The sequence below is a fragment of the Megalops cyprinoides genome, chromosome 19 (genome assembly GCF_013368585.1).
Source record: "Megalops cyprinoides isolate fMegCyp1 chromosome 19, fMegCyp1.pri, whole genome shotgun sequence".
In the NCBI taxonomy this organism is placed as follows: domain Eukaryota; kingdom Metazoa; phylum Chordata; class Actinopteri; order Elopiformes; family Megalopidae; genus Megalops; species Megalops cyprinoides.
Genome location: NC_050601.1, coordinates 7219434 through 7245718, shown reverse-complemented (window position 1 = coordinate 7245718; position 26285 = coordinate 7219434). Strand labels below are relative to the sequence as shown.

The window sequence follows — 26285 nt, the reverse complement described above, 5'->3', positions numbered from 1 at the left end:
GTCACAGATATGTGTCAAAGTCCACAGCTCTCTTGAGAGGTGAAATATGTACAGTAACTTCTAGTAACAAATATGAAGACATGATAGTTCTGACAAAGATGTCAATGAAAAGTTATTTGTCCAGAGCTCAAGGCAGTTACAATGATCGAAGGTAGAAGGTTAGCAAAAAGCCTTCATTTTCTTGGCATATCCAGAATTCAATTGGTTGTAGAAGTTACATTATGAAGCACAAAAAAAAGTCATATATGAGGCATTACATTATTGGCATTTAGCAGACACTCTTATCCAGACCGACTTACATAGGTTACACTTTTTTACAATGTTATCCATTTATACTGCTGGATATTCACTGAGGCAATTGTGGGTTAAGTACCTTGCCCCAGGGTACAACAGCATTCCCCCAGCAGGGAATCAAACCAGCAACCTTTCAGGCACAAGCCCTGCTCCTTAGCCACTATGCTACACTGTGGCCATGAAGATTTTATTTTTTACATGTAGGCTATGATATGATGGATAAACAAGTGTTTAACAGGTTATGCAATTGTGCGAAAAAGACAAAAACAGAATCCACTCTTTGGAGGCAATATTCTCTAATATGACCATATTCCCTAAGAAAGTTTGCTAAAATACATACATTTACATTTACTTTATACAGCCCTGCTTTTCTGGAATTGCCAGTTTATCATTTCACTGTGATAACCTCTGCAGTTATGTCAGAGTGCTGAAGCAAGACATATGCTATCCTGTGATTGCGCAGACATTTGCCCTTACCAAGGTACAGTGGCACTACAACAGTCGCTTATGCCAAATAACATATTATACTGTTTTTTTTTTCAATAAATAAGGAATATTAGAAATTCAATGGTAACCACAGTTGACAGTCAATGTGAAGTACACCATTTCCAGTTAACAAGGATGGGACAGTGCATTTCAGGCGTACTGTATCACTGAGGTGCATGAAAAATCAAACAACTTGTCAGCTTACTGTATCAAACATTTTGTGCCTTGTTTTTTTTCTAAGGCCTGAAAATTATCAACATATTTAATTTTGAAACGCTCTAAATCTTCTGATTGCTTTTCTGAGACTGCCTGATATTTTGTAATTGTTTCCTCTATTAGTCTTTTGTACTCCTGCAGTTCTTTAAATCTCTCCTCTATTTTCTTTGCTCCGTCTAAATCTATACTGTCTTGTTTTCCACTCTTTTTCTGTCTGTCTTTTTCTAAATATCTATAGACTACATCTGAGCCATCTTCTATCTCTTGACTCTGCATAGCGCCCAGCTCTGTTGTTACTTTGTCAACAGTAATTTCCTCTTCCCTTGAGCCTTGGATTTGTTTGTTCTTTTCCTCCTTGTCATGTGTCATCTTATCAGCCTTTCTGTCTTGTTTGGTCGCATGTTTCTTACTGCGTTTCTCCCCACCCTCTTCTTGCTCTGCATTCTTAGTCTCTTTTTCCTTTACAAGTCTCTGTTCCTCAGACTTTTTAAACTTCCATCCAAAGCGTTTTCCAGATGTTCTCACTTTCTTTTCTTTTCTCCCCTGTTTCTGCAGGTCTTTCTCTCTGTCATCTTCATTGTCTTCACTTTTCTCCACCTGTTGTTTGGTTTCTTTTCCCTCTTTGTCCTCCCTATCCTTCTTAGAGCTAACAGCCCCATCCATGGTTTCTTTTTCATCTTCAAATAGTCTCTCCAGAAGTGTTTTTTCCCCCACCTGCATTTTTCTTTGTATTAATGCCTCCTTCTCCCTCAGAAGCTGTTCTGCTTTCTTTCTCTCTCTCTCCAGCTTTTCTCTTTCTTCATCCATCCTCTTCCTCAGGTCTGTCATTTCTGACTCATACTTGGCCCTCATTTTCTCTAGTTCTCTCTGTATCTCCTCCTCTTTCTCCTTCCTTACTTGTATTCGTATGATGGCAGCTTCTGCTTCCCGAAACATCTCATTAGTGTACCAGCTACCTTCATTCTCCCAGTACATTTTGTCTATCTTTTTTAGCAGTTCAATGACCTGGGTTTTATTGCTCTTTTCTTTGTTATTGAGGACGTGATATCTCTGTCTACAGTCCTGAATCACACTCTGGACATCAGGATCACCATCTGCAATGTATTCTTCAATTGTTTCACTTCCAAGGTCATCACCTCTGGTGAACACAACCATTGTGTACTGAGCAGCTTTGTCACCAAATGTCATTTTGATCAACTGAAGTGTCTCCCTCTCCTCCCATGTGAAGCGTCCCACCGATATAACCACGAGAAACACATGGGGTCCAGGTGCTGACAGTGCCATGCATTTGATAATTTCTTGCTGGATTTCCTCATTTGACAGGGTGGTCTCAAACAGTCCTGGAGTGTCGACCACATCTATTTGTCTCCCTGCTACTTCTGCTGTCTCCTTCTGGCATTTCTTTGTGACAGACGCCATCCTTGTCCTAGACACAAATGCCTCTCTCCCCAGGATTGTGTTTCCTGTGGCACTCTTCCCCACACCAGTCTTGCCCACCAGCACCATCCTCATGCTCCCTCTGCTGTCTTCTGTACCCACACTACCTCCTAATAAATAAAATGCCACAATGTTGAATACAGTAATAATGAATCAGAATTAACCTGAAATTACACTCATATGCACCTCATCTGTAGCTACATATATAATTGTTACATCTGAGCTCCATACTTACTTCTGGAATGCTGTAATCTATGGCAATCTTTTATTTCCTTTTTGTTTCTCATGAAACGAATTTTCCGGTCTGAAAAAAGAGAGAACAATTATCTTCATGGCATGGCAGTACATCATCATCCTGGGTGTATCTGTAGTAAAAGTAGTAAAATTCATGTTTCTCTGTTTTGCCAGCTGATGTAGGCCTATTTGCATACAGTATTTTACATAATAATTATCTATCTTTACTGTAATGATAGGTTATTAGTTAGGGTGAGACAATGTATGAATAGATTGAAATGCTATGTTTTAGTCGTATAAAGGATATATTAAACACAAATTGTCACTCTTACAGTTTAATTTTTACATATTTATATTTACAATAGATTTTATAATACATACATTTTGATTCAATAATAATAATAATAATAATAGTCAACCATGGTCAAATTTCTCCTCAATTCTCCAAGGAGTACTGTGTATATTTTCCTTTCATTTTGATGACTCTGAGAAGACATCCTGTACTGGTCCAAAAAGCCTTTCTGAAAGACCCACTTATTAACAATGGAGCTCTCACAATACTCCTGCTGCCCTCCCATTTATGGGAACTGGACACTGCAGCTCACACTGGTTTTAACTAGAAGTTGGATACTCTGTTTCAAACTTACATTGTGATGGTTCCATGGTAACTGTTCTCTTCCGAAACACTGGATCCCAAGCTAATAGCAACAGAGAAATCAGTCATCTTTCTCTCAGGGTTATAGTTGGAAAAAGCGTACAAGAGGGTCGATGACTGAGCACACTCTACCCCTTCTCTAACAGACAGACACACACATATATTCCCCCCGTCACACACACACACAGTCTCAACAGAATTCAAGTAACCATTCCTCTTACCCACCTATTTACTCTATGCTACTTACCTATTTCCTCTCTTTTTATCTCTTCTCCTTGTCTCTGGGCGTCTTTAAAATCCTTAAAAATATCCTTAGTGAAGTGACTTCCTCCGTTTCCTTCCAGCATAACGTCTATCTTATCCAGGAGCTCAGTTACTTGAGTGTGGCCTCTCTTACTGTTAAAGAGATGACACCTGCCCCCACAACCTTGGATAAAGTCATGAAGAGCTTCATCACCTGCTACAAATGGGTTGCCAATGCTGACATAGTCCTCTTGGTCTTCACTAATGAACAGCACCATTGTGTATTTTAATCCTCCTTCACCAAAACACTCTTGGACCTGCCTCAGAGCATCCCTGTCCTCTTGTGAGGGTCCCCCTCGCTGCAGAACAAACAGGAACACATGGGGTCCTGGAGCAGATAAGCTCATGCAACACTTTAGCCCCTGGGAGCGTTCCTCTTGAGAAAGCCGGGCATTAAGCAGGTCCGCCGTGTTGATTACTGTAAGATTCCTCCCACCCACAGTCCCATCACATTTCTCATACTTGTGTGGAGAGAGGTGCCTTTCTGAAGCTGGGAGGGTGCCCAAAATTATGTCTCCACAGAGGCTCTTACTCTCTCCAGTGTTCCCCAGCAACACAATCCTCACCTCCTGAGTTTTGCTAGACACTACAAAACAACAAAGTCACATTAATATGGCAGATATGTGCTCAAAGGAATGTACAAGGCAAGAGTAAGATTTAAGGCTTGTGTTATCTGTGTGTGGTATGTAGCATTACATTATTCTTGGCATTTATTGGCACTAAAAGTGTGTGCTTCTCCAGTGCTCTCTTTAAATCCTATATAAAATAAAAAAAAAATAATAATTTACAGCTGCCTTGTGACATGTTTTAACTGGTGCTTAGAATACTTTTCTAAGTTTCCCAACAAATGTCAATATCTAACTGAAAAATCATTCAATTGGAGCACTCCTAGCCTGACAAGACTGACTTGTGAATGGATTTTGTTTTCTAATAAAGCCCTCACCAGTGCCTTTCAGAAATGCATTACTTGTAACATGTAACTTGACAGTGAAATCAGTATGTCCATAGAAACTAATGCTTCATAGTATCTTTACAGACAGCAGGAAATTGCACAGATATTTCTCTCCAACAGGTTGGTCTTCCTACCAGTAAACCATGCCCAGAAGTGAAACTATGCAGAGGAGGTTACTGGTTGCTTGTGCTCATGCATTCCAAGGTGACAAGAACTGTTTCACTTTTGCCCAAGTAGGTGTATGAAAATGAGATCTTATTTGATTGTAGGTAATTATAATTTTATATGTAATTATACAGCTATTTATGAGTAATTATATGATTTCAATGTATTCAAATGTCCAATGGATTGAATTCAGTAAGGGAATCTAACACAATCTAAAGAAAAATGCAGTTGTACACGGCACTTCATACTGACACATATTTTCCTCATACATCTCTGAACCTAATGACTTTCACACGGGTACTTTAACAGGCAATGTAGGCTACACAATTTAAACTGTATATGCCAATAAATCATTTTTGGGCCACATTTTCTGCTTCACTTTGTAATGATGAAGTTTTGAATACTTACTTGAGTACTCACAGAACTGTTCCATTCTATATCTGTTTCTCACACGCAGTATTTTACTTTTTATATGTGTGAAAATATATTTTATGAATAGTATGTTTTTTTGGTGGAAGACACAAGTAGTTTAGGCAAAATTCATCTGAATATGAATATAGTTCCAGTTCCCTGTTCTCAGTGACCTGGCAGTAGCAGTTGTAGAAACTACTCACGATATGGAGGCTCTCTAATGCTGTGTCTTCTCCTGGGGTCTGGAGCACTTAATGTTTCTTTATCTGATGAATAAAAACATGCAGTACATTGTTTATTGGATTCTCACTGTGTCAGATATGTCTGCAGAATATTCTAATAACACAGCAGTTACACATCTATAATTTTCAGTGTGTAAATATATCAATGTATGAATACAAACATAATTAAAAAAATAAGCAAAGCTGTATTATCTCATGTAGACAAAATCATAATGAAAACAAGTTATGGAATTTCTACATTACAATAATGACTTTCATTCTTGGTTATGTTTGATTATAGTCTTTTTACATTACATTATTGGCATTTAGCAGATGCTCTTACCCAGAGTGACTTACATCAGTTACAATATTATCATTATTACAATGTTATCATTTATACAGCTGGATATTTAATGAGGCAATTTGGGGTTAAGTACCTTGCCCAAGGGTACAACAGCAGTGCCCCAGCAGGGAATCAAACCGGCAACCCTTTGGTCACAAGCCCTGCTCCTTACCACTGTGCTACACTGCCCTTTTGAGTGGCAAGTTGGCCATTCCAGCAACTGAACGGAAAGGACTCACCTGGGCTCTTACCTTCCCCTGCCTGTGTGTCCATTGGTTTTCTGGTCTAATTTCCCACTTGACAACCCACTCGGTCTCCCCCTTTGTATGAGACGCACAGCTGATGGCACAGCTCTGACTGCAATGGCTGGAACTTGTTTAATCTTGACCTTCAAAACCTGGGCATCATCTAAACCTGTTTAACTTGATGGGTGACATATTACAGGTGTTACTTTACAGTGTCTGTAAGGATCAAACTTTTGACTGCTAAGATATGTCTGAAAGATCTTTACTTGTTTCAGCTTTATAAAATCAAGTGTTACTATAGAAATTTTAACGGTGGAAATTGGATGAGAAATGTATGGTTTTAACAAAGCATCCTAGGTTCACAAGAATGTAATTTAAAAAGGTAGTTTTATGGTGAAGCACTATTTGCTAATGAAGCTTCTGATGTAAAAGATGAAGTAACTTACTACAACATTCACAATAGGGCATGCTGTAGTAATACTGTAGATACAATACAAATGTAAGTGCAATATAAGTATTACATGTACCGTATAAGCACTTCATATGATCTTATAAAATACAGCACATTCATCAGGCATAAACCCACAAAATAGTAACCGTACAAATGATTTTGTGATAAAAAGAAACATTGCCTTGAAGTGAATATTTAATCTTATATAGAAAACATCTGAAATAAATACAGTAATTGATTCCATTTTACAAAATGTAATATTCTATTCTTGAGAATGTGTTAACATGTAATATTTCATGGACTCTTTCATGATTTCATTTTGTATGATTCTTACAAATATCAATGGCTGATCCAGCAACTGTGCCCACTGTTGCTCCTGCTATTTGTGGTGGTCTTGGCATTCCCCTCCCTCTGCTATGGTACCTGCCCATGATGTGCCGCTGTCAGTCCTATTTGGTGCACTGCATGGCATCCATCTTTTCTGCCTTATGGTCTTTGCTCTGCCATTCCTTCTGTGGCTGGTTCTTGACACTTTTTTTTTCACTGTACACTGTATTGTGTCCGTCTTCACTGCCTTCAGTTCTCGGTTTTGCCATGTATTCTCTTTCTGCCTCTTGACACTGCTTTTTCAAATACTCTTTTTCATTTTTATCTGTTCTTTTTAGGTGATTACAGTGTGTGTTTATGACCAGAGCCCTCGACTTGTTTTCTTGCATGTACTTCAGTCCACTGACATACCCAATGACACCTCCACAGTCATCTAAGTTGATGAATTAGTTACCACCAATAAACAGTGATGTTTATGTCTGACATTGTCATATGTTGAATTCAGCTGGACTATTTAATACCAAGGACTGTGAATATCTACAATTGTGAAAACATAAAATCAGCTTTTAAAAGTAGTTTAAGTATATAAAACATGAGGACAATGTATACTAAACACCTATACTATCCACAGATGAAGATGACATATCATTTACTGTAGCATGTATACATGCATTTTCCAAATCTAATCATATCACCACCTTAATCCGTACCATACCAGATATCTAAAACATATTCATTCTCTACAACTTTGCAGTATTGTCATAGCACCATAAAATTGATTTAAAATTTGACTAATTTATTTTTACTCTTATTATGGTGCGGATTTATTCAGTTCTTTATTTCTTCATTCAATTTTATGTTGTGTGTCTGTGGTATTTGTATTTTCGGTAACCAATACTGCGCTCTACACTGTGACATTTCCTTCATCAAGAGCAGTGTATTAAGTACTGTACATTTTGAAATCCCCAAGTACTTACCTTATACTTTCTTGTAGCTCCCTGATCTTCCTGTCCTTCTTGTAGCGAGGGGGGCGAGAGCAGTCACCCCACCCGGCCTCGAACCCAGGTCTTCAGGTTACCGACCATGCGACTTTGACCGCGACGCCAAAGAGCCAGGTATTCATAGTGAAGCAATGAAAATGAGAGTGAAACAGTGACATAGGAATTGAGACTGAAGTTTAGAAAATGTAGTATAAGTAAGTTTCCCTCTGAACAGCTGTAACTGGGGTATGTAAATGTGTATTGCATTGTGGTGATAAAACCTGAAAATAAATAGGATTCCTTCTGAGGAATAGTGAGAATAACATTTGTGCCAGGCTTATCAAAGTCAGTGCATAACCACACCAGATTCCTCTTTGTGTTCTAAAACAAATAGTGAGGACTGTGTTGTGTTGTCATTGAAATCCATGCGTAGTTGGCCATTGCATAAAAGCATGACAAAATTCTAACAGGTTCTCTTTTATTTTTATTTGTCTGAACATCACAATGACAAAAAGCTGAATCTATGAAGCCTATGTAGCAATAAAAAATAAACATAAAAGTCAATATGGAATGATGACAGTACAGGAGGGGAATTCAAGCTGTAACAACATAAATATTTAATAGCACTGTGGTGGAAGGTGACTTACATGCTCTGTCTAATGTGTTGAGTTGTAAAACTGCATCAGTGACCAGGATGCATATCAACTGCAGGAGAATTATAACTGCACAAGTAATAAACTCAAAGAGCCTCTGTGACCTTGACCTTTGACCTGAAAATAAACAGGATTCCTTCTGGAGAACAGCTTATTAAAGTCATGCATGATCACACCATACATGGGACATTAAAAACCAGTAGGAAGTCTTTATGACTTTATATTCTAAACAAATTCTGTTCTCAGGACCAGTAAGGACTACATTTGTGTTAAGTATCATGAAAATCCCTGCATAAAGCATGACACCCAATTCCAACATGTTCTCTCTTTTATTTTTGTTTGTCTGAACTTCACAATGACATAAAATAGAAGCTGAGTCTGTGAACCCTTATGTTCATATACAAAGAGCAAGAAAAAAGTAAAAATAAAAAATAAAAGCCAATATGGAACGATGACAGTACAAAACTAAGCATCTTTTCTCCCAGTTCAACATCATTGTGGTAATCACCATTAATATTTTCCAGTATTTACTTTTAAACTTTATTTACAATATCCTATTTCTTCAGCAATAATATGTTCATATATCTTAATTATAAAATACATCAGAAGTCAGGAAGAACATCAGGGCAGGAAATAACAGGATGAGCAAAGTTAAAGTTTCAGATCCCTTAATTATAAAAAGCTAAGGACAGGAGGGGGTAGTTTTGGGGGTTTGGGTAGCAGGGCTGAGGTCAGGGATTCTCTTCACTTTTCAAAGACACTTGAAAAAGAAAAAGTATCACACAAGACTATAACCCCTTTTTAACTGTCTTTTTAGGCCCCACAGCACTTGAGTGAAACACTCTGTATTGGCCTCAATATGCATTCTGGTCTCAGTAATATCAACACAAGTATATCCCAGGTAAAAGCAAAGGTGTTTGCTTTTCACACTCCACCAAAGAAACCACTGCCCCACACACCAAATTCCAACATACTTTCTAATATGAAACAATGCTTGTGGTGCCTTCTGCCTTCTGGTCTCTGGGCTGTAACCTGCTTATAGGTGCTTGGGTCAATGTTCCAATACGGTCACACACTTGGAAGCATGTGACTTAGATCTGGATACTTTTTCATTATTCAGCCTTGTGTATCACAAATGCTCCATAAATCCTATGCTTCTCCACTGGCAACAATGGAGAAGCCTGTGCAGCAGCACTGACATTGGGACTCACACACTCACAGGAGACAATGTAGGAATGCACACACATCTTACTGAAGGACCATGAAGACTTTAAGGGCAAATAAGTGTGTCATATTCTGGAGCTGAGTGCAAACTGGAAACAGCCTTTGCAAACAATCCCTCTGCTGCCCTCTATTGGTGGCTGCTTCTTACATTGACTTGTACATTGTCTTTGAAGTTAATGGTGCTGTGTGCTCCCTCTAGTGTCTAATAGCAGACACAGCAGGGCACATGTCTGGCACAGGGATTTCTCAGTGTCTGCCTGTTTAGCTTGTGGCTCCTTAGCGACGAACCACTGAGTTGACTATAGTGGCTAAAACTGGCCCTGAATATTTGTGACATTAATTTGTTTTCATAGTGAACTTACATGTTCATCATCTATATAACTGTAGCCACAAAAATCTGTATGCAGTTAAAGTAGTGTTTTTACACTAAAGAAAATAACTCCTACTCAGATACTGTTTATGCCTGAGTACAGATATAGTCTGTATAATTTGCACAACCGTGTAACCTAATCTAGTGCCTGACATGATACTAAAAGCCCACCTAATATGTGCCATCCATAATGCCCCAGTTATGCTATTCTAATCCCCTCAAGGGTGGAACCAATTTCTCTTGAACTGCACTCTGGTCAAGCACTGTCAATCACTCAAACAAAGCCCCTCCCTCAGCTGTTCCTGATAGGTCAATAGCAGCAGCAATGGCTGCATGTTCCACACTGGCACCGCCCCCGACACAACCCCACGCTGTCCCTGTACAACACATGTGAAAAGCTCCACAAACATCCTCACTGAACATAGTTTATACAAAAGGAACATCTCTCTTCAGGTCAAATATTAACAGCAAAATTCATAAACATGATATGTAACTTCTCTGCAAACATTCAGGTCACCTTCACAGACCCCCCCCCCCCCCTTTATTTTTTTTCCACCCAGATGAATCACAAAAAATTAAGCTTTTGAATATGGGGGTCCTGATACAATTCCTCCAGTCATCCTCTATTTGGCAACGGTTTGGTGAAGAGCCCAGCTTGTCAGGAATGAAAATTCAGGTTAAATTAAAAAAACAGGGTACTGTGTTCTACATTTTAAGCTCTTCCTTTACTGAGTGTGTGTACGGCCATTGTGACATCACATCTGCCTGAATGTCAAGGAGTCCATGTTTGAGTGTGTACCCCCGTAGTGTTTGCTTACATGGACCCGTATGTATAATCCCTGTGTATCTGTGCTGCGTGTTTGTACCTATGGTGTCAGTGTCTCCCTACTGTGGGCACATATCTGTATCTGTATCAACAGTGTGTACACACTGTGTGAATGGACCCATTATTATCGGTGTGTTTATACAATGAGCTGGGCTCCATCAGTAGTGTGTACATGCTGTATTTTGGTAAGCAGATAATCAATGTGTGTTTATGCTGTGTGTATGAAGCGTTATCAGCAGTATGTCTATATGCTGTGTGTGTGGATCTTTATAGGCAGTGTGTGTGTATATGCTGTGTGTGGATCTTTATCGGCAGTGTGTGTGTATATGCTGTGTGCATGGATCTTTATCGGCAGTGTGTGTGTATATGCTGTGTGTGTGGATCTTTATCAGCAGTGTGTGTATATGCTGTGTTTAGCAGTCTATGTAAGTGATGTGTGCATGTTTGCATATGGTCCTATGTTCAAAAGCAGCAGTTACTCTGCCCTCTGCGTCATACTGGGTTCACCGTGAATATTGGGTGGGGGGTGTTGTATGTACAGTACCTCAGTGTTTGTGTGCAGGCAGTGTATCTGTTGTGTGTAGCTGTATGGTGTCGGATGTAGTGCATGCTTTTGTGTGCCTGCATTAACGTTTCAGCGCAGACGTTGTTTGGTATGTTGTTTTGTCACGATCCAGCACTTACTGCTGCACTGTGTGGCAGATCCTGTAAGTGCTGGTAGGTGTAGATGAGTGAGTGTGTGTGTGTGTGTGTGTAGTGGGATAAAGAGCCTAATTCTCTTCTGTACAGTACTGTATCAAGTCCCTAAAGAATCTGTATGTGTGTATGTGGGTGCGTGCGTGTGTAGCATTGTGTGTGTGTGTGTGTGTGTGTCTGTGTAGCATTGTATGTATATGCAGCATTGTGTGTGTGTGTATGTGTGCGTAGAATTGTGTGTGTGTGTGTTTGTGTGTGTGTGTGTGTGCGCGCGCAGAATTTCATCACAGCACAGTACCGCCTCCTGTAAGTCAGAGCGAGTGTGTGAGTGACTGTGCCACAGACACAGTGTTTACACTGCGCCTGCCCCGCGGTCCTGTGCTGCAATGTGTCCACCAGCCGTGTCGTGTTTTGGGGGTGCCTTTCGTGGTGCCACAGCTGTCCCTCTGGGGGACGCCCCGTTCCGAGGGGGGGGCAGTGGTAGGTGGGGGGAGGGCGGTGCGAGGGAGCCGGGGTCGCGCCTCAGAACTCGTCGTCGGAGCTGAGCAGCAGGGTCTTCTCGTTGTCGCGGGTGCTGGCGTTGCTGTGGCTGCGGGACAGGGCGGCGCCCCCCCGCTGCTCCAGGGTGGACTGCTGCGTGTACTGCTGGTAGGCCGGGGAGAAGTTGTGGATGGCGTCCTGCACCATGTCCCCCGGGTTCATGGTCTCCTTCAGGCTGCTGGAGATGCTCTTCATGGGGGCGCAGCGGCCTGGGGGGGTGGGGGAAGTACAGTAACACCAACAAGAGAGGGAGGGAGAGAAAGAGGGAGAGAGAGGGAGGGAGAAGGAGGGAGGGGGGGAGAGAGGGAGAGATAGAAAGAGAAAGAGAGAGACAGAGAGAGAAATAAGCATTATGTAACATACTGTACAACCACACCAACTGTAGCCACACATGCACACACTCACATGGGCGTGAACTTTCTGCAAGCCATAATGAAACAGCGCAACGTGGTACGAAATAACTTAAAAAAGGCAACGGTAGAAATCAAATGAAAACTGATGCAGCACAGAGATGGCCATCGGGGGTCACAGCAGACACAGTGTTCATATCAGTTAGAGCTGTAGTTACAGTTAAGTAAGGTAAAAAAAAATTCAAACGTAACATGTAAATCGATAAAAATGAAAGTGTCACCAGAACACAGACTTATCGATGAGGTGGATGAAACAAAAGGAGAAAGATCACAAAGGCAAGGACTGGAATGATGAAACCAAATACAGACAGCCATAGACCTACCGTACTGTCCATAGATGGGGACTGGTCCTTTACCATGCAGCACAAAGGAAGAGAGGGAGAGAGAGAGGCAGAAGAAGGAGAGGTGAGGGAAACGGTAAGAAACAGAAGGGGAAAAGGGAGAGATAGAGGGTGTGAAAAAGACAGAGGGATAACAAAACGGCAGAAACAGGGGAAAAGCAGGGAGTTAAAAAAGGTAAGAAATAACAGCACATCCAAAGGGACCAACGGAAATTAGAAGAGTAAGACAGAGAGGGAGAAAGAGAGGGGAGGAGAGAGGGAGAGAAAGAGAGGGAGAGTGCAGATCAGTGAGGAGACCGGTGTTACTCAGAAAGATGTGAGCAACAGCTACAGGTAAACACAAACAGCTTGGTCTGAATCTGACAGAGTTTAAGACAGACAGATAAAACACGGACAGTTTCCACAAGCAACATCTTTCACTGGACTCCTCCTGTACCTCCACATTAACTGAAAATGTAGCCAGTGGGACAGAGCGGTTTAGTACAGAAGTTTTTTTTCCACCGCATGTAGCTCTTGCTTTGGTACACAGGAATACGGGCTTTAGACCGCAGGTTACACCAGGTTATGTGAGAAGGAGCAGCCCGACTCTCCTGCTCTCCCTGCCCTCCCTTCTCTTACCCTGGGAGTCCAGCCTCTTGTCCATGTAGACCTTGTAGGTGAAGGCGTGGCGCAGGGCGAGAGCGGCGAAGAACATCTCCACGCAGATGATGAAGTTCTGGTAGCCGGCGGCAACCGTGCCCTCGCCCACCGACACCTCGGCCGAGCTGATCTGGGGGATGGCCCCACACTTCTCCAGGATGGCCAGCAGCATGCCTGGGGGGGGGGGGGGGGGGGGTACAGAGACCATCTGAATGTGTTACTGCTTCCTCCCTTCACCACCTGATTCATTGGACCGTTAGAGGGGGACAGAGTGTCAATCATTCATTTAGCAGACGTTCTTATCCACAGTAACTCCCAGCACAAAAGAACAGAAGTGTGTCCATTCAGGTTAAAGGAGCAACAGTGTCAGACCAGGCTAACAACAACACTCCCAGACCAGTGAGTGTGAGCATAACACCGTTCAAGCCCCACCGCAAGTTAACTTGTGCAACCTGACTAGACAAGGGAAGCCAAGTATACTACCGTACATCAGTCACAAAATCCAAAACACATAAAAAACAGCAAGTAATACAAGTCGCAGGTGCTAAGGGGCCTAATTATTGCAACAGAGATAAATCAATGAAAAATAAAAACAGTATCAATCCCAAATTATATTGTGTGTAAAGGAAACATACAGTAGTTTTCAGTGTTCAGCTTTTTGTTCTGTATTTTCCAGTGTTTCATGTCTGTGCCAGTACTTGTGAGAGAGAGGGCGACAGGCGGAGTGACTAACCCTGCCAGAAGGAGAGGAAGATGACGGACTTGACCATGAAGAACTTGAGCACGGGGCTGTAGGGGACGAGCAGCTCGCGGGTGGCGAAGTAGAAGAGGAAGAGGGCGTAGAGCGACAGGCTGACCGAGATGTTGTATATGATGGTGACGTACAGGTAGCCACTGGCCACGCTGAGGGACAGGGAGACAGCAGCAGGAGGTCAGAGCAGGACCACCGAGTGACCACGTACACTAACACACTACATCTTACTGACATTAACCATGTGAGCACCGAGTGACCACGTACACTAACACACTACATTTTACTGATATTAACCATGTGAGCACTGAGTGACCACGTACATTAACACACTACATCTTACTGATATTAACCATGTGAGCACCGAGTGCCCACCTACACTACCACACTACATCTTACTGATAATAACCATGTAAGCACTGAGTGACCACGTACACTAACACACTACATCTTACTGATATCAACCATGTGAGCACCGAGTGACCACGTACACTAACACATTACATCTTACCATGTAAGCACTGAGTGACCACGTACACTAACACACTACATCTTACTGATATCAACCATGTGAGCACCGAGTGACCACGTGCACTAACACATTACATCTTACCATGTAAGCACTGAGTGACCATGTACACCAACACACTACATTTTACTGATAATAACCATGTGAGCACTGAGTGACCACGTACACCAACACACTCTGTGTATCTCCTACTGATATCAACCATGTGAACAGTGAATGCCCACACACACTAATACATTCTGTACGTCTTTTACTGATATCAACCATGCAAATAATAAGTCCCCATGTAAACCTATACACTGAGCATCTTTTACTGATATTAACTATGCAAGAACTATGTGCTGCTGAACACTGTTGTGCCCTGTGCATCTTTCACTGACTGTGCAAGTATCCACTGACAGACTGGAGACTTAGGTACACCGGGTCACTCAAAGGAAATAATTACTGCAGTGTGTATACACTGCCTGCCACAATTCCACGGAGCGCTGACATACTTGAAGTCTCCATCCCTGTATTTTCCGAAAGCCTGCAGGATGACAGTGATCATGGCCATCAGGGGTTTCACCACACAGAACTGCAGGGTGGCCTGGGGGAGACACAGGAAGAGACAGAGAGATGGCAAGTTAGTACAGAAGCACTACCACAATGGACTAGGGGGGAGAGAGAGAGAGAGAAAGAAAGAGGCCAAGTCAGTACAGAACTACAGCTACAGTGAACTAGGAGAGAGGGAGAGGGACGTCGAGTAAATACAGAACTACAACCACACAGGACTGGGGAGAGAAAGAGAGAGGGCAAGTAAATATAGAATGACAAAAACAAAAAGGGTAGGGAGAGCAAGAGAGGGGGGAGAGTGAGAATAGTCAGAGAACAGTCAATACAGAATGCTAAAATACCGCTGTATTGAGGGAAGGGGGGGGGGAGCAGAAAAGTCAATACAGTAAAACTGCTGAGAGAGGGGAAGAGAGACAGTGAAAGAGCAGAAGATAATACTCTCATGCTACTACAACAGCACGGAGAGAAGAGGACAGGCGGGGTGCCGTCTGTACCTGTTTACAGAACCGGAGGAAGCCGATGGAATAAGTCTTTCCCCAGAGGCAACACGTGCCGTACATGCAGCTGGACCTGTCGGAACACACAAAGGAACAAACCACACCTTAACCACCACGCACAACGACGCCCACACACACATACTGCATGTGTTACTTTACACACTGTGAGGTGGATTGGAAAAATGGCTGCCTGTGAGATCCATCACTGAAAAAATGAGTGACTGGGATGTTGAGTAGGTTGCTGTGAGGTTAGTAAGCCCTGGACACAAAGGCAGGGGACAGCAGCCAGGGACAGCAGGCAGGATGTGCTTATAGCCCTCGATTCCCATAAACCCGAGAATGCTACAGGTCACTGACGGCTGATCACTTAAATATGACACACAGCTTTCCTAACAGTTATCACTCTAGTTGGAATCAGCAATTCATTAAACATGAAGTGTCTACTTGGATGTGTAAAGCACACAACCAAGTAGATGGCCCCTGCAGGATTGCTTTAATTAATTATGAAGCAAGGGTGCTTACAGCCAAACACTTTCCCGTGGTTCCTTTAAACTTCAGTTAGAAAACCAGAAAAAAGTCTCTTTTTTAATCAGAAGTAGGCCTTTTTTCCACCTCTAAAAGTGACGCCATGGGCCAAAATTTGGCCCAGATGGGCTGTGGTGATAAAAGAGGCGGAGACTCACTCTATTGGCTTTCCTCTGATCTCAGACATGATGGCGCTCTCCCCTCCCAGGTACTCGTAGCACAGGCTGAGGAAGTTGTAGATCACAAATGCTGCAGAGAGACAGACGCCTTATCAGTGCTGTAGGGTTCCATGTTACAGGATGTGCAAGAGACTGTGTGTGTGTGTGTGTGTGTGTGTGTTGGGTGGAGCTGAGGTCCATTTGTGTTATCAGCATTTGGAATAACGATACAATTATACACACTTGGCCTTCCTTCTCTTATCTTGATGCAGTGATATCAAGAGGCACCAAGGATCCCTGTTTAACATCCTTGGACTGCCTTCTGACTTATTCCACTTGATTATGTTTATATATCCTCGTTTATCTCAGCGTAAGATGCGTCTAGTTGGATCCAGAGACCCCTCTAGAAAAGGCCACCATGCAGGCTGTATCAGAACATAGCCCCACTGCTCTGGGAGACCCTTTGTAATCATACTCTCTGCAGGGCCCGGACCAGCCCGGGCTTCAAAGTGTCCTTGCTGTGACGTGTCAGTACAGTGTTCAGTACACTGCTGTATTGTAAAGACAGAGGAGTGGGCCATTGTCTCTCATACCCACAGGGCTCTGCAGAAAATATATTATGCTGTTATGTCCTCTGTACACATCCTTTATAATATACCCCCCTTCCCCCACTCTCTTACAATACTGCCTCTCTCTCAAGTGTAAACACGCCCTCACCCAGGAAACCCACTCTGTTCACTGTGTTTTTTCCCTTCCATCAGTAGGGTCTCCCAGTTTTCACCACCTGGTCATTTACTCCTGATTCACATATCCTCTCCACAAGCCAGGTTATTGCTCAGCTGTGCACACACACAGCAAAGTAGCACAGAAATCTGCAAGTCTTCTGCAAAACAACCATGGGATTGCACCCACACACACATATGCAAATGCCCTAGCATACAAGCATACACACATACACACACGCACGCACACACACACACGCATACACGCACGCACGCACGCACGCACGCACGCACACACACACACACAGTGAGCTAGCCAACCAACCAGCCCGTCCTACCTTTTCCCACCTGGCTCTGTGTTTGGTTGCTGCATTGTGTGTGCATTACAGTGTGGCTACATGCTTCTGCAGAGCCCTGGAGGCACAGCTGTGACCTGCCCTGACCTGCCCTGTCTCTGTCTCTGGCCCTGTCTCTGGCTCTGGCCCTGTCTCTGGCTCTGGCCCTGTCTCTGTCTCTGGCCCTGTCTCTGTCTCTGGCCCTGTCTCTGTCTCTGTCTCTGGCCCTGTCTCTGTCTCTGTCTCTGTCTCTGTCTCTGGCTCAGGCCCTGTCTGGGAGAGCAGGCTGTGGCAGTAATGCTGACTGTGTGCTGGCTGGCAAAGCTGTCAGCTCCTCTTCCATCACTCTAACTGCACCCGGCCGGCAGCGCGTTCACACTGGCTGGGCCACCGACAGCCGCGGGGGACAGCCATAACATGCACATGGACAGACACAGAAACACACACACACACACACACACACACACACACACACACATACACACAGAGCGCCAGCGTCAGATAGCATCAGCACCCTCTCTAACATATCACACACATTACGTATATACCGATACTCTACATGCAGAGAAAGCTGATGTTCCGGGCCCTGTAGACACTGGCAACATCCCTGATGGCCAGCCCGATAAGCTGCAGGGTCACTCAATGTGAAACCACACTCGCTCTGCTCACCTGAGTTCATTAAATCCTCCGGTTATTTAAGATGCAGATGAGAAATTCGCTTTGCTTCCTCTACAGAGGAAATTATCCATGTCAATTCATGCCAAAGCGGTTCTGATTTCTCACAGAGTGACCCCTGTATCACACTGAGTATGATACAGCAGCAGATACAGCTGAAGTATTCACACTAACGTATTTGCACACTATGGTTCTTGCCAACATAAATAAATTCCAGTGCTGCCAAAGCAGCAAAAAAATGACTCTCGCTGTTGCTATGGGAACTCAGCAGGTCAGGACAGAACGGCCCGGTGGTTTATGAGTTTATCCGTGTGAGAGAGTTGTTTTTAAAACCTCTTTGCAAGGCTGTGGTGCGCATGCGGTTGCTAGGCAACAGGCTTCGCCCTCCCCAGCCATCCCAGCAGGCCTTGGAACAACAAGAGAACAAAGATGGCTGCCCGCAAAAAGGCAGGGAGAAAGTGACGGCCATCTGTCACTGGGGCTATAACAGATTCCCACACACACGCGCTCTGAGATGCACGTACACACACACACACACACACACACACACACACACACACACACACACACACACACACACACACACACACACACACACACACACATACACGCGCACACGAACACAGGCTACATCACCATCTCTCACAGAGCCAGCATCAGTGCTTTTACTGGGCACCATGTTAAAAGATTACAACATATGCCCAGCTTCTTTATGTTTATAACCGAACTGTATCATACTATACAGTCCGCAGCACATATAAGCAGTATCTCACTCTTTGCAAAGCACTAAGTATGACCTTGGACTGCACATGCTGCTTATTGGTGGCTTTCCCAATCTGACGTAATTCTTGGCAGCAACAATGTGAATAGTGATCAATACATTATGTAGGGCATTGTGTGTGCACATCACCTGTCCTCCCAATAACCGCCCAGGGCAGTGGAAACAACTGTGTGCGTAACTGAACAATATGCATTATGTTAACGCTTTCTGTGGGAAAAAGATGGTAAAGTAAAACAAACAAAAAAAAATAAATGTAGGGTATGTACCAAGCAGGGCTTTTCCTGAATTTAAATGTTTTCAAGCCCCCTTCACTTGCAGCGGTTTCTGCCAAAACTGAAGAAACACATATTCACAGTTACACACAGACCATTGCCACAATTTTGACAGTGTTGGTATATAACTTATAGTTCAGTTTCATACAGTGTGTGATATGACGCCCCTGCATTCTGAACGTATCAGCAGCAGTCACGCACAGCCACGGTGGCGCAGCGCAGAAAGCGGCCCTACCCTCGTAGCAGTCTCGGACCGTGTCGAAGTAGACGTAGTACTCCTCGTTGGTGAAGAAGAGCAGGCTGAGCCAGGAGTCGAAGGCGTAGATGGGGACGATGAAGAGTATGCGCACGATGTGTCTCTGCTCGTTTGGAGAGCTGTAGTACCGCAGGTGCATGTAGATCTGCCAAAGAGAGAGAGAGAGGTTACTACCTGAGTGGAAAGACAAGCACGCTACACCCACGACACTTACACAGTCCACCCCATCTTCTATTTTAATGACAGAGTCCACTGAAGCTGAAAAATAACCATTTCTGTCATTCATCACTGTCATTTCACAGACACTCTCATACAGAGTGACTTACATAGGTTGCAATTTCATCCATTTACACAGCTGGATATTTACAATCTTCTTGTGGGTTAAGTACCTTGCCCAATGGTAGAACAGCAGTGCCCCAGCGGGGAATCAAGCCAGCAACCTCTCAGGTACAAGCACTGTTCCTTACCACTACACAACACTGTTGCCCTGTTCATCTTGTAATGGATTCCAGTTAATGAATATAAAATTATCAACAATATATGCTGAAACTGAAAGATGACATTTATTTTTGTCACTGTATATTTGTTTTCATGACAATGTCCAAATAATTATTTCCATCTGAAATCAGAAATCAGAGTGAAGTGTAATATTGTGTGAAATGGAACACTTTCATGAAAAATGCACTATATGCATAGATTCCCCTTATTCAAATTCATTCATTAAAATTGGAGCAAATATTAATTTCAATTTCACATGCAGTTGCTGAGAAATTCATACACCGTAAATTGTATAGCATTTTTGCAACACAATGTAATAGATAATTATTGTTAGATTGTCTATTTATAATACAAGACTATGACCCACACTACACTATGGCCTACACTACTTACACTTACATATTAGCCATCTATACTAACTTCACTCAGCCAATAATAATGAAAGTGATGTCTTTTCAAGCCTTCAATCATTCAGTCATTTCTGTCATGGAGTTAATATTGTTACATTTAAAAAGATTTATATCAATATTAATCCTATCTGTAAAAGGCACCACTCTTTAGCTAGTCCTTTGAGAACTCACTATCCACTGTATTAGCAAACTAATGTGTAGAGCTTAACTCTTCATCCAATCATCTCAGGATCAATGTAAGGTCCTCTGTTTCCATAAGCTGACCGGGTTATATGCCTGCTGAGAATACCTGACCCATATCGCCGTTCCTTAAAACTAATAACCATGGAACATCAACTATTGTTAAAGCATAATTTTACATTGGTCATTCTAGCTCTAGATCCAATTTTTTAGGGGGAAATTGTTTGCATTTTGTAAAATCATTATTTATTAACATTTTTTCAGTGTTGAATTCCAGCAATTGTATTTACATTGAGTTGATTTCTGTGTTTTGAATGAGACGGTGGTGCGTTCAACTTGACATCACCCTCTGCGTTTGCATCACCCTGGAAGCAGACACTCCACTTAAGCAGGTTCTTGGGGCGGGGGGGTTGAGGGCTTACATAACATACGGTAGTTTAGTCATAGTAGCAAGGCCATCCTTTAAGGGTGTGAAAGACAACTTATCGTCATGAAAACAGTCGCTCCTGCAACTGCAACGTGAAGCAGGCTTCATGTAATCAACATGCAGGTTTCTTTTCAGCAGACAACATACCCTGGCTGCTTGCGGCGATTCTGAGGTTGTTCTACCCACATCCTGGGAACTGCAGTAAACAAGTGTGCAGTACATCTCTCTCTCTGTCTTTCTCTCTCGCTCTCTGTCCCCATTTCATTTTCCATTCAAATCAGCACATCTTTTGTCATCGGAACCTTTTTTTTTTTTTTGCCGGTGGACATCCGTTTCTCTTGACTTTACACAATAGAGCACCTATCGCCTTTCTTGAATTGTGTACATCACTTTGGCAAAACACAAGCGCACTGCATGTGCAGGGGCCCGTGAACTATAAAGGTGTTGCTAGGCAACCCCTGTTCTCTGATGTCACTGTGGAGCAGGTGTTCCTGTTGTCAGAGAGACAGCTCAGCTTAACCCTTCGTGAACGCTGCTGAGAAGCGATGAGGGACATCTCTGCAGGTAGGGGCTTGGGGGGGTGTCTTTCGAGATGACACTGCAGTACACTGTGCCTTAAACATTCAACCAGATAAAATCTACAGTTCAAACCGAATACATAACAAATGGCAATTCCAGAGGGTTTACTGACATAACAAATAATAATAATAATAATAATAATAATAATAATAATAATAATAATTTCAAGTTCTCCTTCAATTCAGTCACTATGCAAACACTCTTACTACATTACCTACTGAACAGTGATTCAAAGGCAGTGAACTGCTGCCCTTAATTATTCACACCAGATCAGAAGAACCTCCCTGTAGCTCTTCCCAGGCTGTATACCGAGACAAGTATTCAATCAATATTAAAATGAAAGGCTCACACTACTGCCATTTCCATCAGAGTTCATACTACATCAATGCTGATGGATGATGTACGTGATATTGTGCCATAAAATCCGCTTCATCCTCCGCAGTCAGTCGGCTCTTACCTGGTGGCAGGTGAGCAGCAAGGCGGTCCAGACAAAGAAGCCGGATATGGCCTGGGCGGCGGTGGTCATGAGGAAGATGGGCTGCTCGGGGGTCAGCAGGGGGGCCTCCGGCAGCCAGGAGATGTTGGGGCCGGTGGGGGCGGCGGTGGCCGGGGGTCCCGGGGCCATCCCTGCAGGAGAGTCGTTCCCCAGCCGCTCTGACAGGGGCACGTCACGCCTCCACAGCCTGCTCATCTGAGGAGAAGAAAGCACCCACACATTAGGGGAAAACATGGTCAATTATAATCACAATACAAGACAGAAACACTATCTATTGGCTAATGACTGTGATCAAGGGGAATAAAAACGGAGCCCGTTTATGGGAGCTGCATACAGGCACACCCCTTCTGATGCCGCTGTCTTAACAGCTACGCCGCATGCTATTCATCATCTGTATTCAGTGAATCCTCCATTCACACTGTGTGTTGAGTATCTTGTTTCATCTCTTAATAGCTAATGCGATATTTCATGAATATACAATTTTGCCTCTCAAGAGAGCTGGCAACCAGCGAGAGTGTGAGTAGAGCTGCTAAGTCTTTCCCCTTTTGTAAAGAGCTGGCTTGATATTCAATCCTTTACATTCTCTTATTCTGCTCTTTTGGACCATTGCCTTCTAATACCTTCATGTGACCTTCTTTTGCTGTTGTTTATGTAGAGGTTCTTAACTTCATGTTCTGTCTTTTACTAGATAAAAAATAAAAAGTCCTTCTGCCAACCAGTCGCCATTTTTATGGCCTTAGTTTATGTTTTTCAGGCACAGAAATACAAACCCAGCACCCGGCACTTCCTGGCCTTTCCACTACGTTCAAGTGTAGAAATATAGAGCCCTAAAACCAGGACAGAATGCACTGAATGGGAGCAGCTAGCACTGAGTGCCAACGAACAGGTGAAAGGGATACCCCTGTGTTTGTATTGATAAAGCAATCACTGTATGTACGCTATATTCCACCAAGTCCCAACCACACGCTAACGTGGGCAGGAAAGGGGAGATGGGACGGATATGACTGGAGCCTCCTGTGAGCAGTGTGTATATTCTGCAGCACTGAGAGAGAGAGAGAGAGAGAGAGAGAGAGAGAGAGAGAGGAAGAGAGAGATGAGATGACTCAGACACACTGCCTCCCCTGGCGTGAAATGCTCCGCTGGGCAGGGGGGGTGGATGCTGAGAACCATAAATATACGATAACAAATCTCCACACAGCTTAAAGACACATTGCGGCCTCACAGACTGGAGGGGCATACATGTATGCCCTTATGTAGGGTGGATGCAGTGATAGCATGAATGGAAATCAAATGATTGTAATCAACCAGACTGAAGATGACAATTTTACTGTAATGTATGTCCGTCAATGTGTATATGCATACATTTCTCCGCTCACCATAAATGCTTGATTCGACCATCAACAATGCTCAAACAAAATATGCCACTACACAGCTAAATCTCATCAAGTACACAATAATTTACTGCTGCCCACATTTTAATTAAAAGAAATTAAAAATCTCCTTCCCACAAGATCCTCCCACTGTCAAAACTGAATTATAGGCCTAATTTATAAGAATCATTTTCTTTGATTGTTGTCCCACAGCTACAGATGTCATCCTGGATTTCAGTAAGGGTCTTGACTGAATAAAACAAATAAGTAAATAAATAAACAAAAGGGCTCTGCACTACTTAAAATAACTGGCCCCAAGTGACTCACACTGCCTGTCTGAAACAAAGAGAGAGACAGCAGCACTAGCTGAAACTGTTTAAAACGTTAAAAATGACTCTTCAGTCTCTGAGAATGATGCCTCACCCATAGCTTAATTACGCCTCGCTCCCAAGTGACAGCACAAAAACTACGGAGTTTGTACTTGCTCCTTTTGGTACCGCATCCCTGTGACAATCTTTTGTCTATCTGTGCACAAGGACTGTGTTTTTCATGTCGGTGATGAGTGTTTTAAAACCCAGACAGAGGCTGACAGATGTTGCACTGCCTGACTGGAGAGAAATACACACTGCCTCCCTTTCCCTCTACCCAGGTATATATGTGTTCATTTGAAAGACAAAAGTGCTGTCTGTACGATTAAAGTGAGCTGGCTGACAGATGGACGCCACGATACATTAAACGTCAGACACTTACGTAGACTTAGGCCATCGAAATCATGATTAACCCACATATTGGCAAGGTGCTCTAAAGATTGTGACAATTCCCTGCTTATAGTAAACACGTAAGATTCCATATCAAATAAAGGTGCAGTTGAAATGCTTTAATGCCCAAATTCTATGATGCATCGAATATGAGAATATGAACGAGCATATCTTTAAAGTTGACATCCCGTTATCCTCATCGCATCTAGCTGTAGCCATTGTCCAACGAAGCTCTGGACAACATCAAATGCTACTAGCGCCTTCGGGGAATGCCAATACCACCATCTTGTTTGTGAAAATGTAAATCCAGCCAATTACAGCTGTTGAGCATACGTGTTGATTTTAGCTAGCTAACGCTGAAATATTAGCTAATGTCAGGCTTGGTCAAATAGGTAACAAACATCAGCACTAATTGCAGGGTGTGAGTGGGAATAATTTGCTAATTAATAACATATAATTCTGAATCATTACTTCTAATGTTAGCTAAACAAATATCCATTATCGTGTTCAAATAAAATCGGATGACACAACAGCAGACAAGACTATTGACGTCAGGGAGCTGGCGTCGTATTTTCTTCTACGTGTCCGAAATCGGAGAGAGTCGTAAATAGATTACCTAGCTAGCTAATATACGAATAAACAGATTGTAGCCATCTAGCCATACTAAATGCCTTCATGTGGCCACGTAGATAATTGACGCGTTGGTATTCATGCCTGCGATTAAAGACCCCAGCGTTTCCCATTCATCAATGTTACTCACGTTAATGTTACAATGTTTGCTAGATAGACTAGATGGTTAAGACGTTGAAACACCCAAATCAGACTCAGACCTTACCTCCTCTGCTGCAGTAACAGCCGGTGAACTTGTGTACGCTGCGTCTGGTCGAATCCAATCATTCAATGTTTTTCACAAATTTCAATACCCTGAACACTTTTTGTCAATGAACACATTCAAGCGATATCTGTATGACTTCTAACTATACGGAAAATTACCGATCCACTGACTTAAACAGCACTCGGAATGAACACGTTTAGCTGGCTTTGCTACTCCGTAAATGCGATGGGGAAGCCAATTGTTTTCCCACAGACTCGCTGTCCGCTATTTATCGCCAATTCTGACATGCGGCATTTACGCACTCGCTAGCTAGCTGGCTACCACTCCTTGTTTAGCAAGCAAACGTTAGCTCGCTAACTACTTACTGAGTTAAATAGACTGGCCAGCGATCCGCGCTGAAATGTTGTCCGATGTTTATTCAGAGGCCATCCTCAATCCACAAAGAAACTGTTTCCCAGTCATCCATGTTTACCTCCACCAGAAGTAACGTTAGCTGGTTAGCTAGCTAAATAATGAATCAAAGTTTTCCAGATAACCGAATGGATTTATTTAAAATCGGCAAATTCTGTCCAGGCGCAAATTAGCCGGTAAAGCAGGGGCTAAACTTGCAAAGAACTGAACGTTTATCCAAATTGCGTATCCATAGAATCGTTTTTTCCTCTGCTTTCTCTCCCACCTCTCCCCCGGCTCAATCCGTAGAGATTACAGTAAATCAGCCCCTCCACTGGCCGTGTCTGTGCTCCTACGCAAGCGCAGTGCCGTGGACCTCCTTTCCCAAGAAAAGATGATGTAACCGGCTTTTCTCAATTCGCCCGTTGACCAGAGAGATGAGCGTGCGCAGGTAAACGCGCATTACAACGTTACTTCAGACGTTGCAGTTTGTTACAAAGCAAATTTTCAAAGTATTCGGATGTTTCAATAGTCTAGGCTACATTTACGTTAAAAAGGGGTTTGTTGGCATCTTAAATTCGCAGGGTAAATTACATTCATGAGTATCAAACCTTACTCTAAGTATTGCTCACACTTTCGGTACATACATATTACGATTGACAAAGATTAAATAGTAAAAATAGCAAAAAAAAAAAAAAAAACCATAGATACCTTCCATATAAGAAAGAAATGTGATCGTCAAAGACAGCTCCAGCTACACAACAGACCAGAGCGGCCAGGAGGGACAGACTGCTCAGACATGCATGAACCTCACTCAAGACAAGCAGATATGTGGAACTTTTTTATTATTACTTCATAAAATATACACAA

At 42.9% G+C, this 26285-nt stretch overlaps 2 protein-coding genes and 1 long non-coding RNA gene across 6 annotated transcripts; all 3 read right to left on the bottom strand.

Moving 5' to 3' along the window:
* Positions 1-446: 446 nt before the first annotated feature.
* Positions 447-2731, bottom strand: LOC118794137 (GTPase IMAP family member 7-like). Its single transcript, XM_036552313.1, has 2 exons — positions 2669-2731; positions 447-2543 (listed from the first exon to the last, which is right to left on the bottom strand). The coding sequence occupies exons 1-2, from the start codon at positions 2718-2720 to the stop codon at positions 982-984; spliced, it is 1614 nt and encodes a 537-aa protein (XP_036408206.1). The 5' UTR covers positions 2721-2731; the 3' UTR covers positions 447-981.
* A 583-nt stretch (positions 2732-3314) lies between these two features.
* LOC118794159 lies at positions 3315-6062 on the bottom strand. Its single transcript, XR_005005741.1, has 4 exons — positions 5957-6062; positions 5357-5419; positions 3570-4211; positions 3315-3365 (listed from the first exon to the last, which is right to left on the bottom strand). It is a non-coding gene; the product is annotated as an uncharacterized LOC118794159 (long non-coding RNA).
* Positions 6063-11744: 5682 nt separating this feature from the next.
* On the bottom strand, positions 11745-25742 carry LOC118794142 (transmembrane protein 184B-like). Of its 4 annotated transcripts, XM_036552323.1 has the most exons (11): positions 25391-25742; positions 25026-25069; positions 22024-22257; positions 19452-19617; positions 16432-16522; positions 15746-15821; positions 15194-15285; positions 14153-14322; positions 13399-13593; positions 12763-12789; positions 11745-12238 (listed from the first exon to the last, which is right to left on the bottom strand). In XM_036552323.1, exons 3-11 carry the CDS (start codon positions 22255-22257, stop codon positions 12012-12014), a joined length of 1278 nt encoding a protein of 425 aa, XP_036408216.1. In that variant the 5' UTR covers positions 25026-25069; positions 25391-25742; the 3' UTR covers positions 11745-12011. The 4 variants fall into 4 exon arrangements, with proteins under 4 accessions (XP_036408216.1, XP_036408217.1, XP_036408215.1 ...); XM_036552324.1 differs by lacking the exon at positions 25026-25069; XM_036552322.1 differs by lacking the exon at positions 25391-25742 and having other exon boundaries at positions 25026-25376.
* Between the last annotated feature and the right edge of the window lie 543 nt (positions 25743-26285).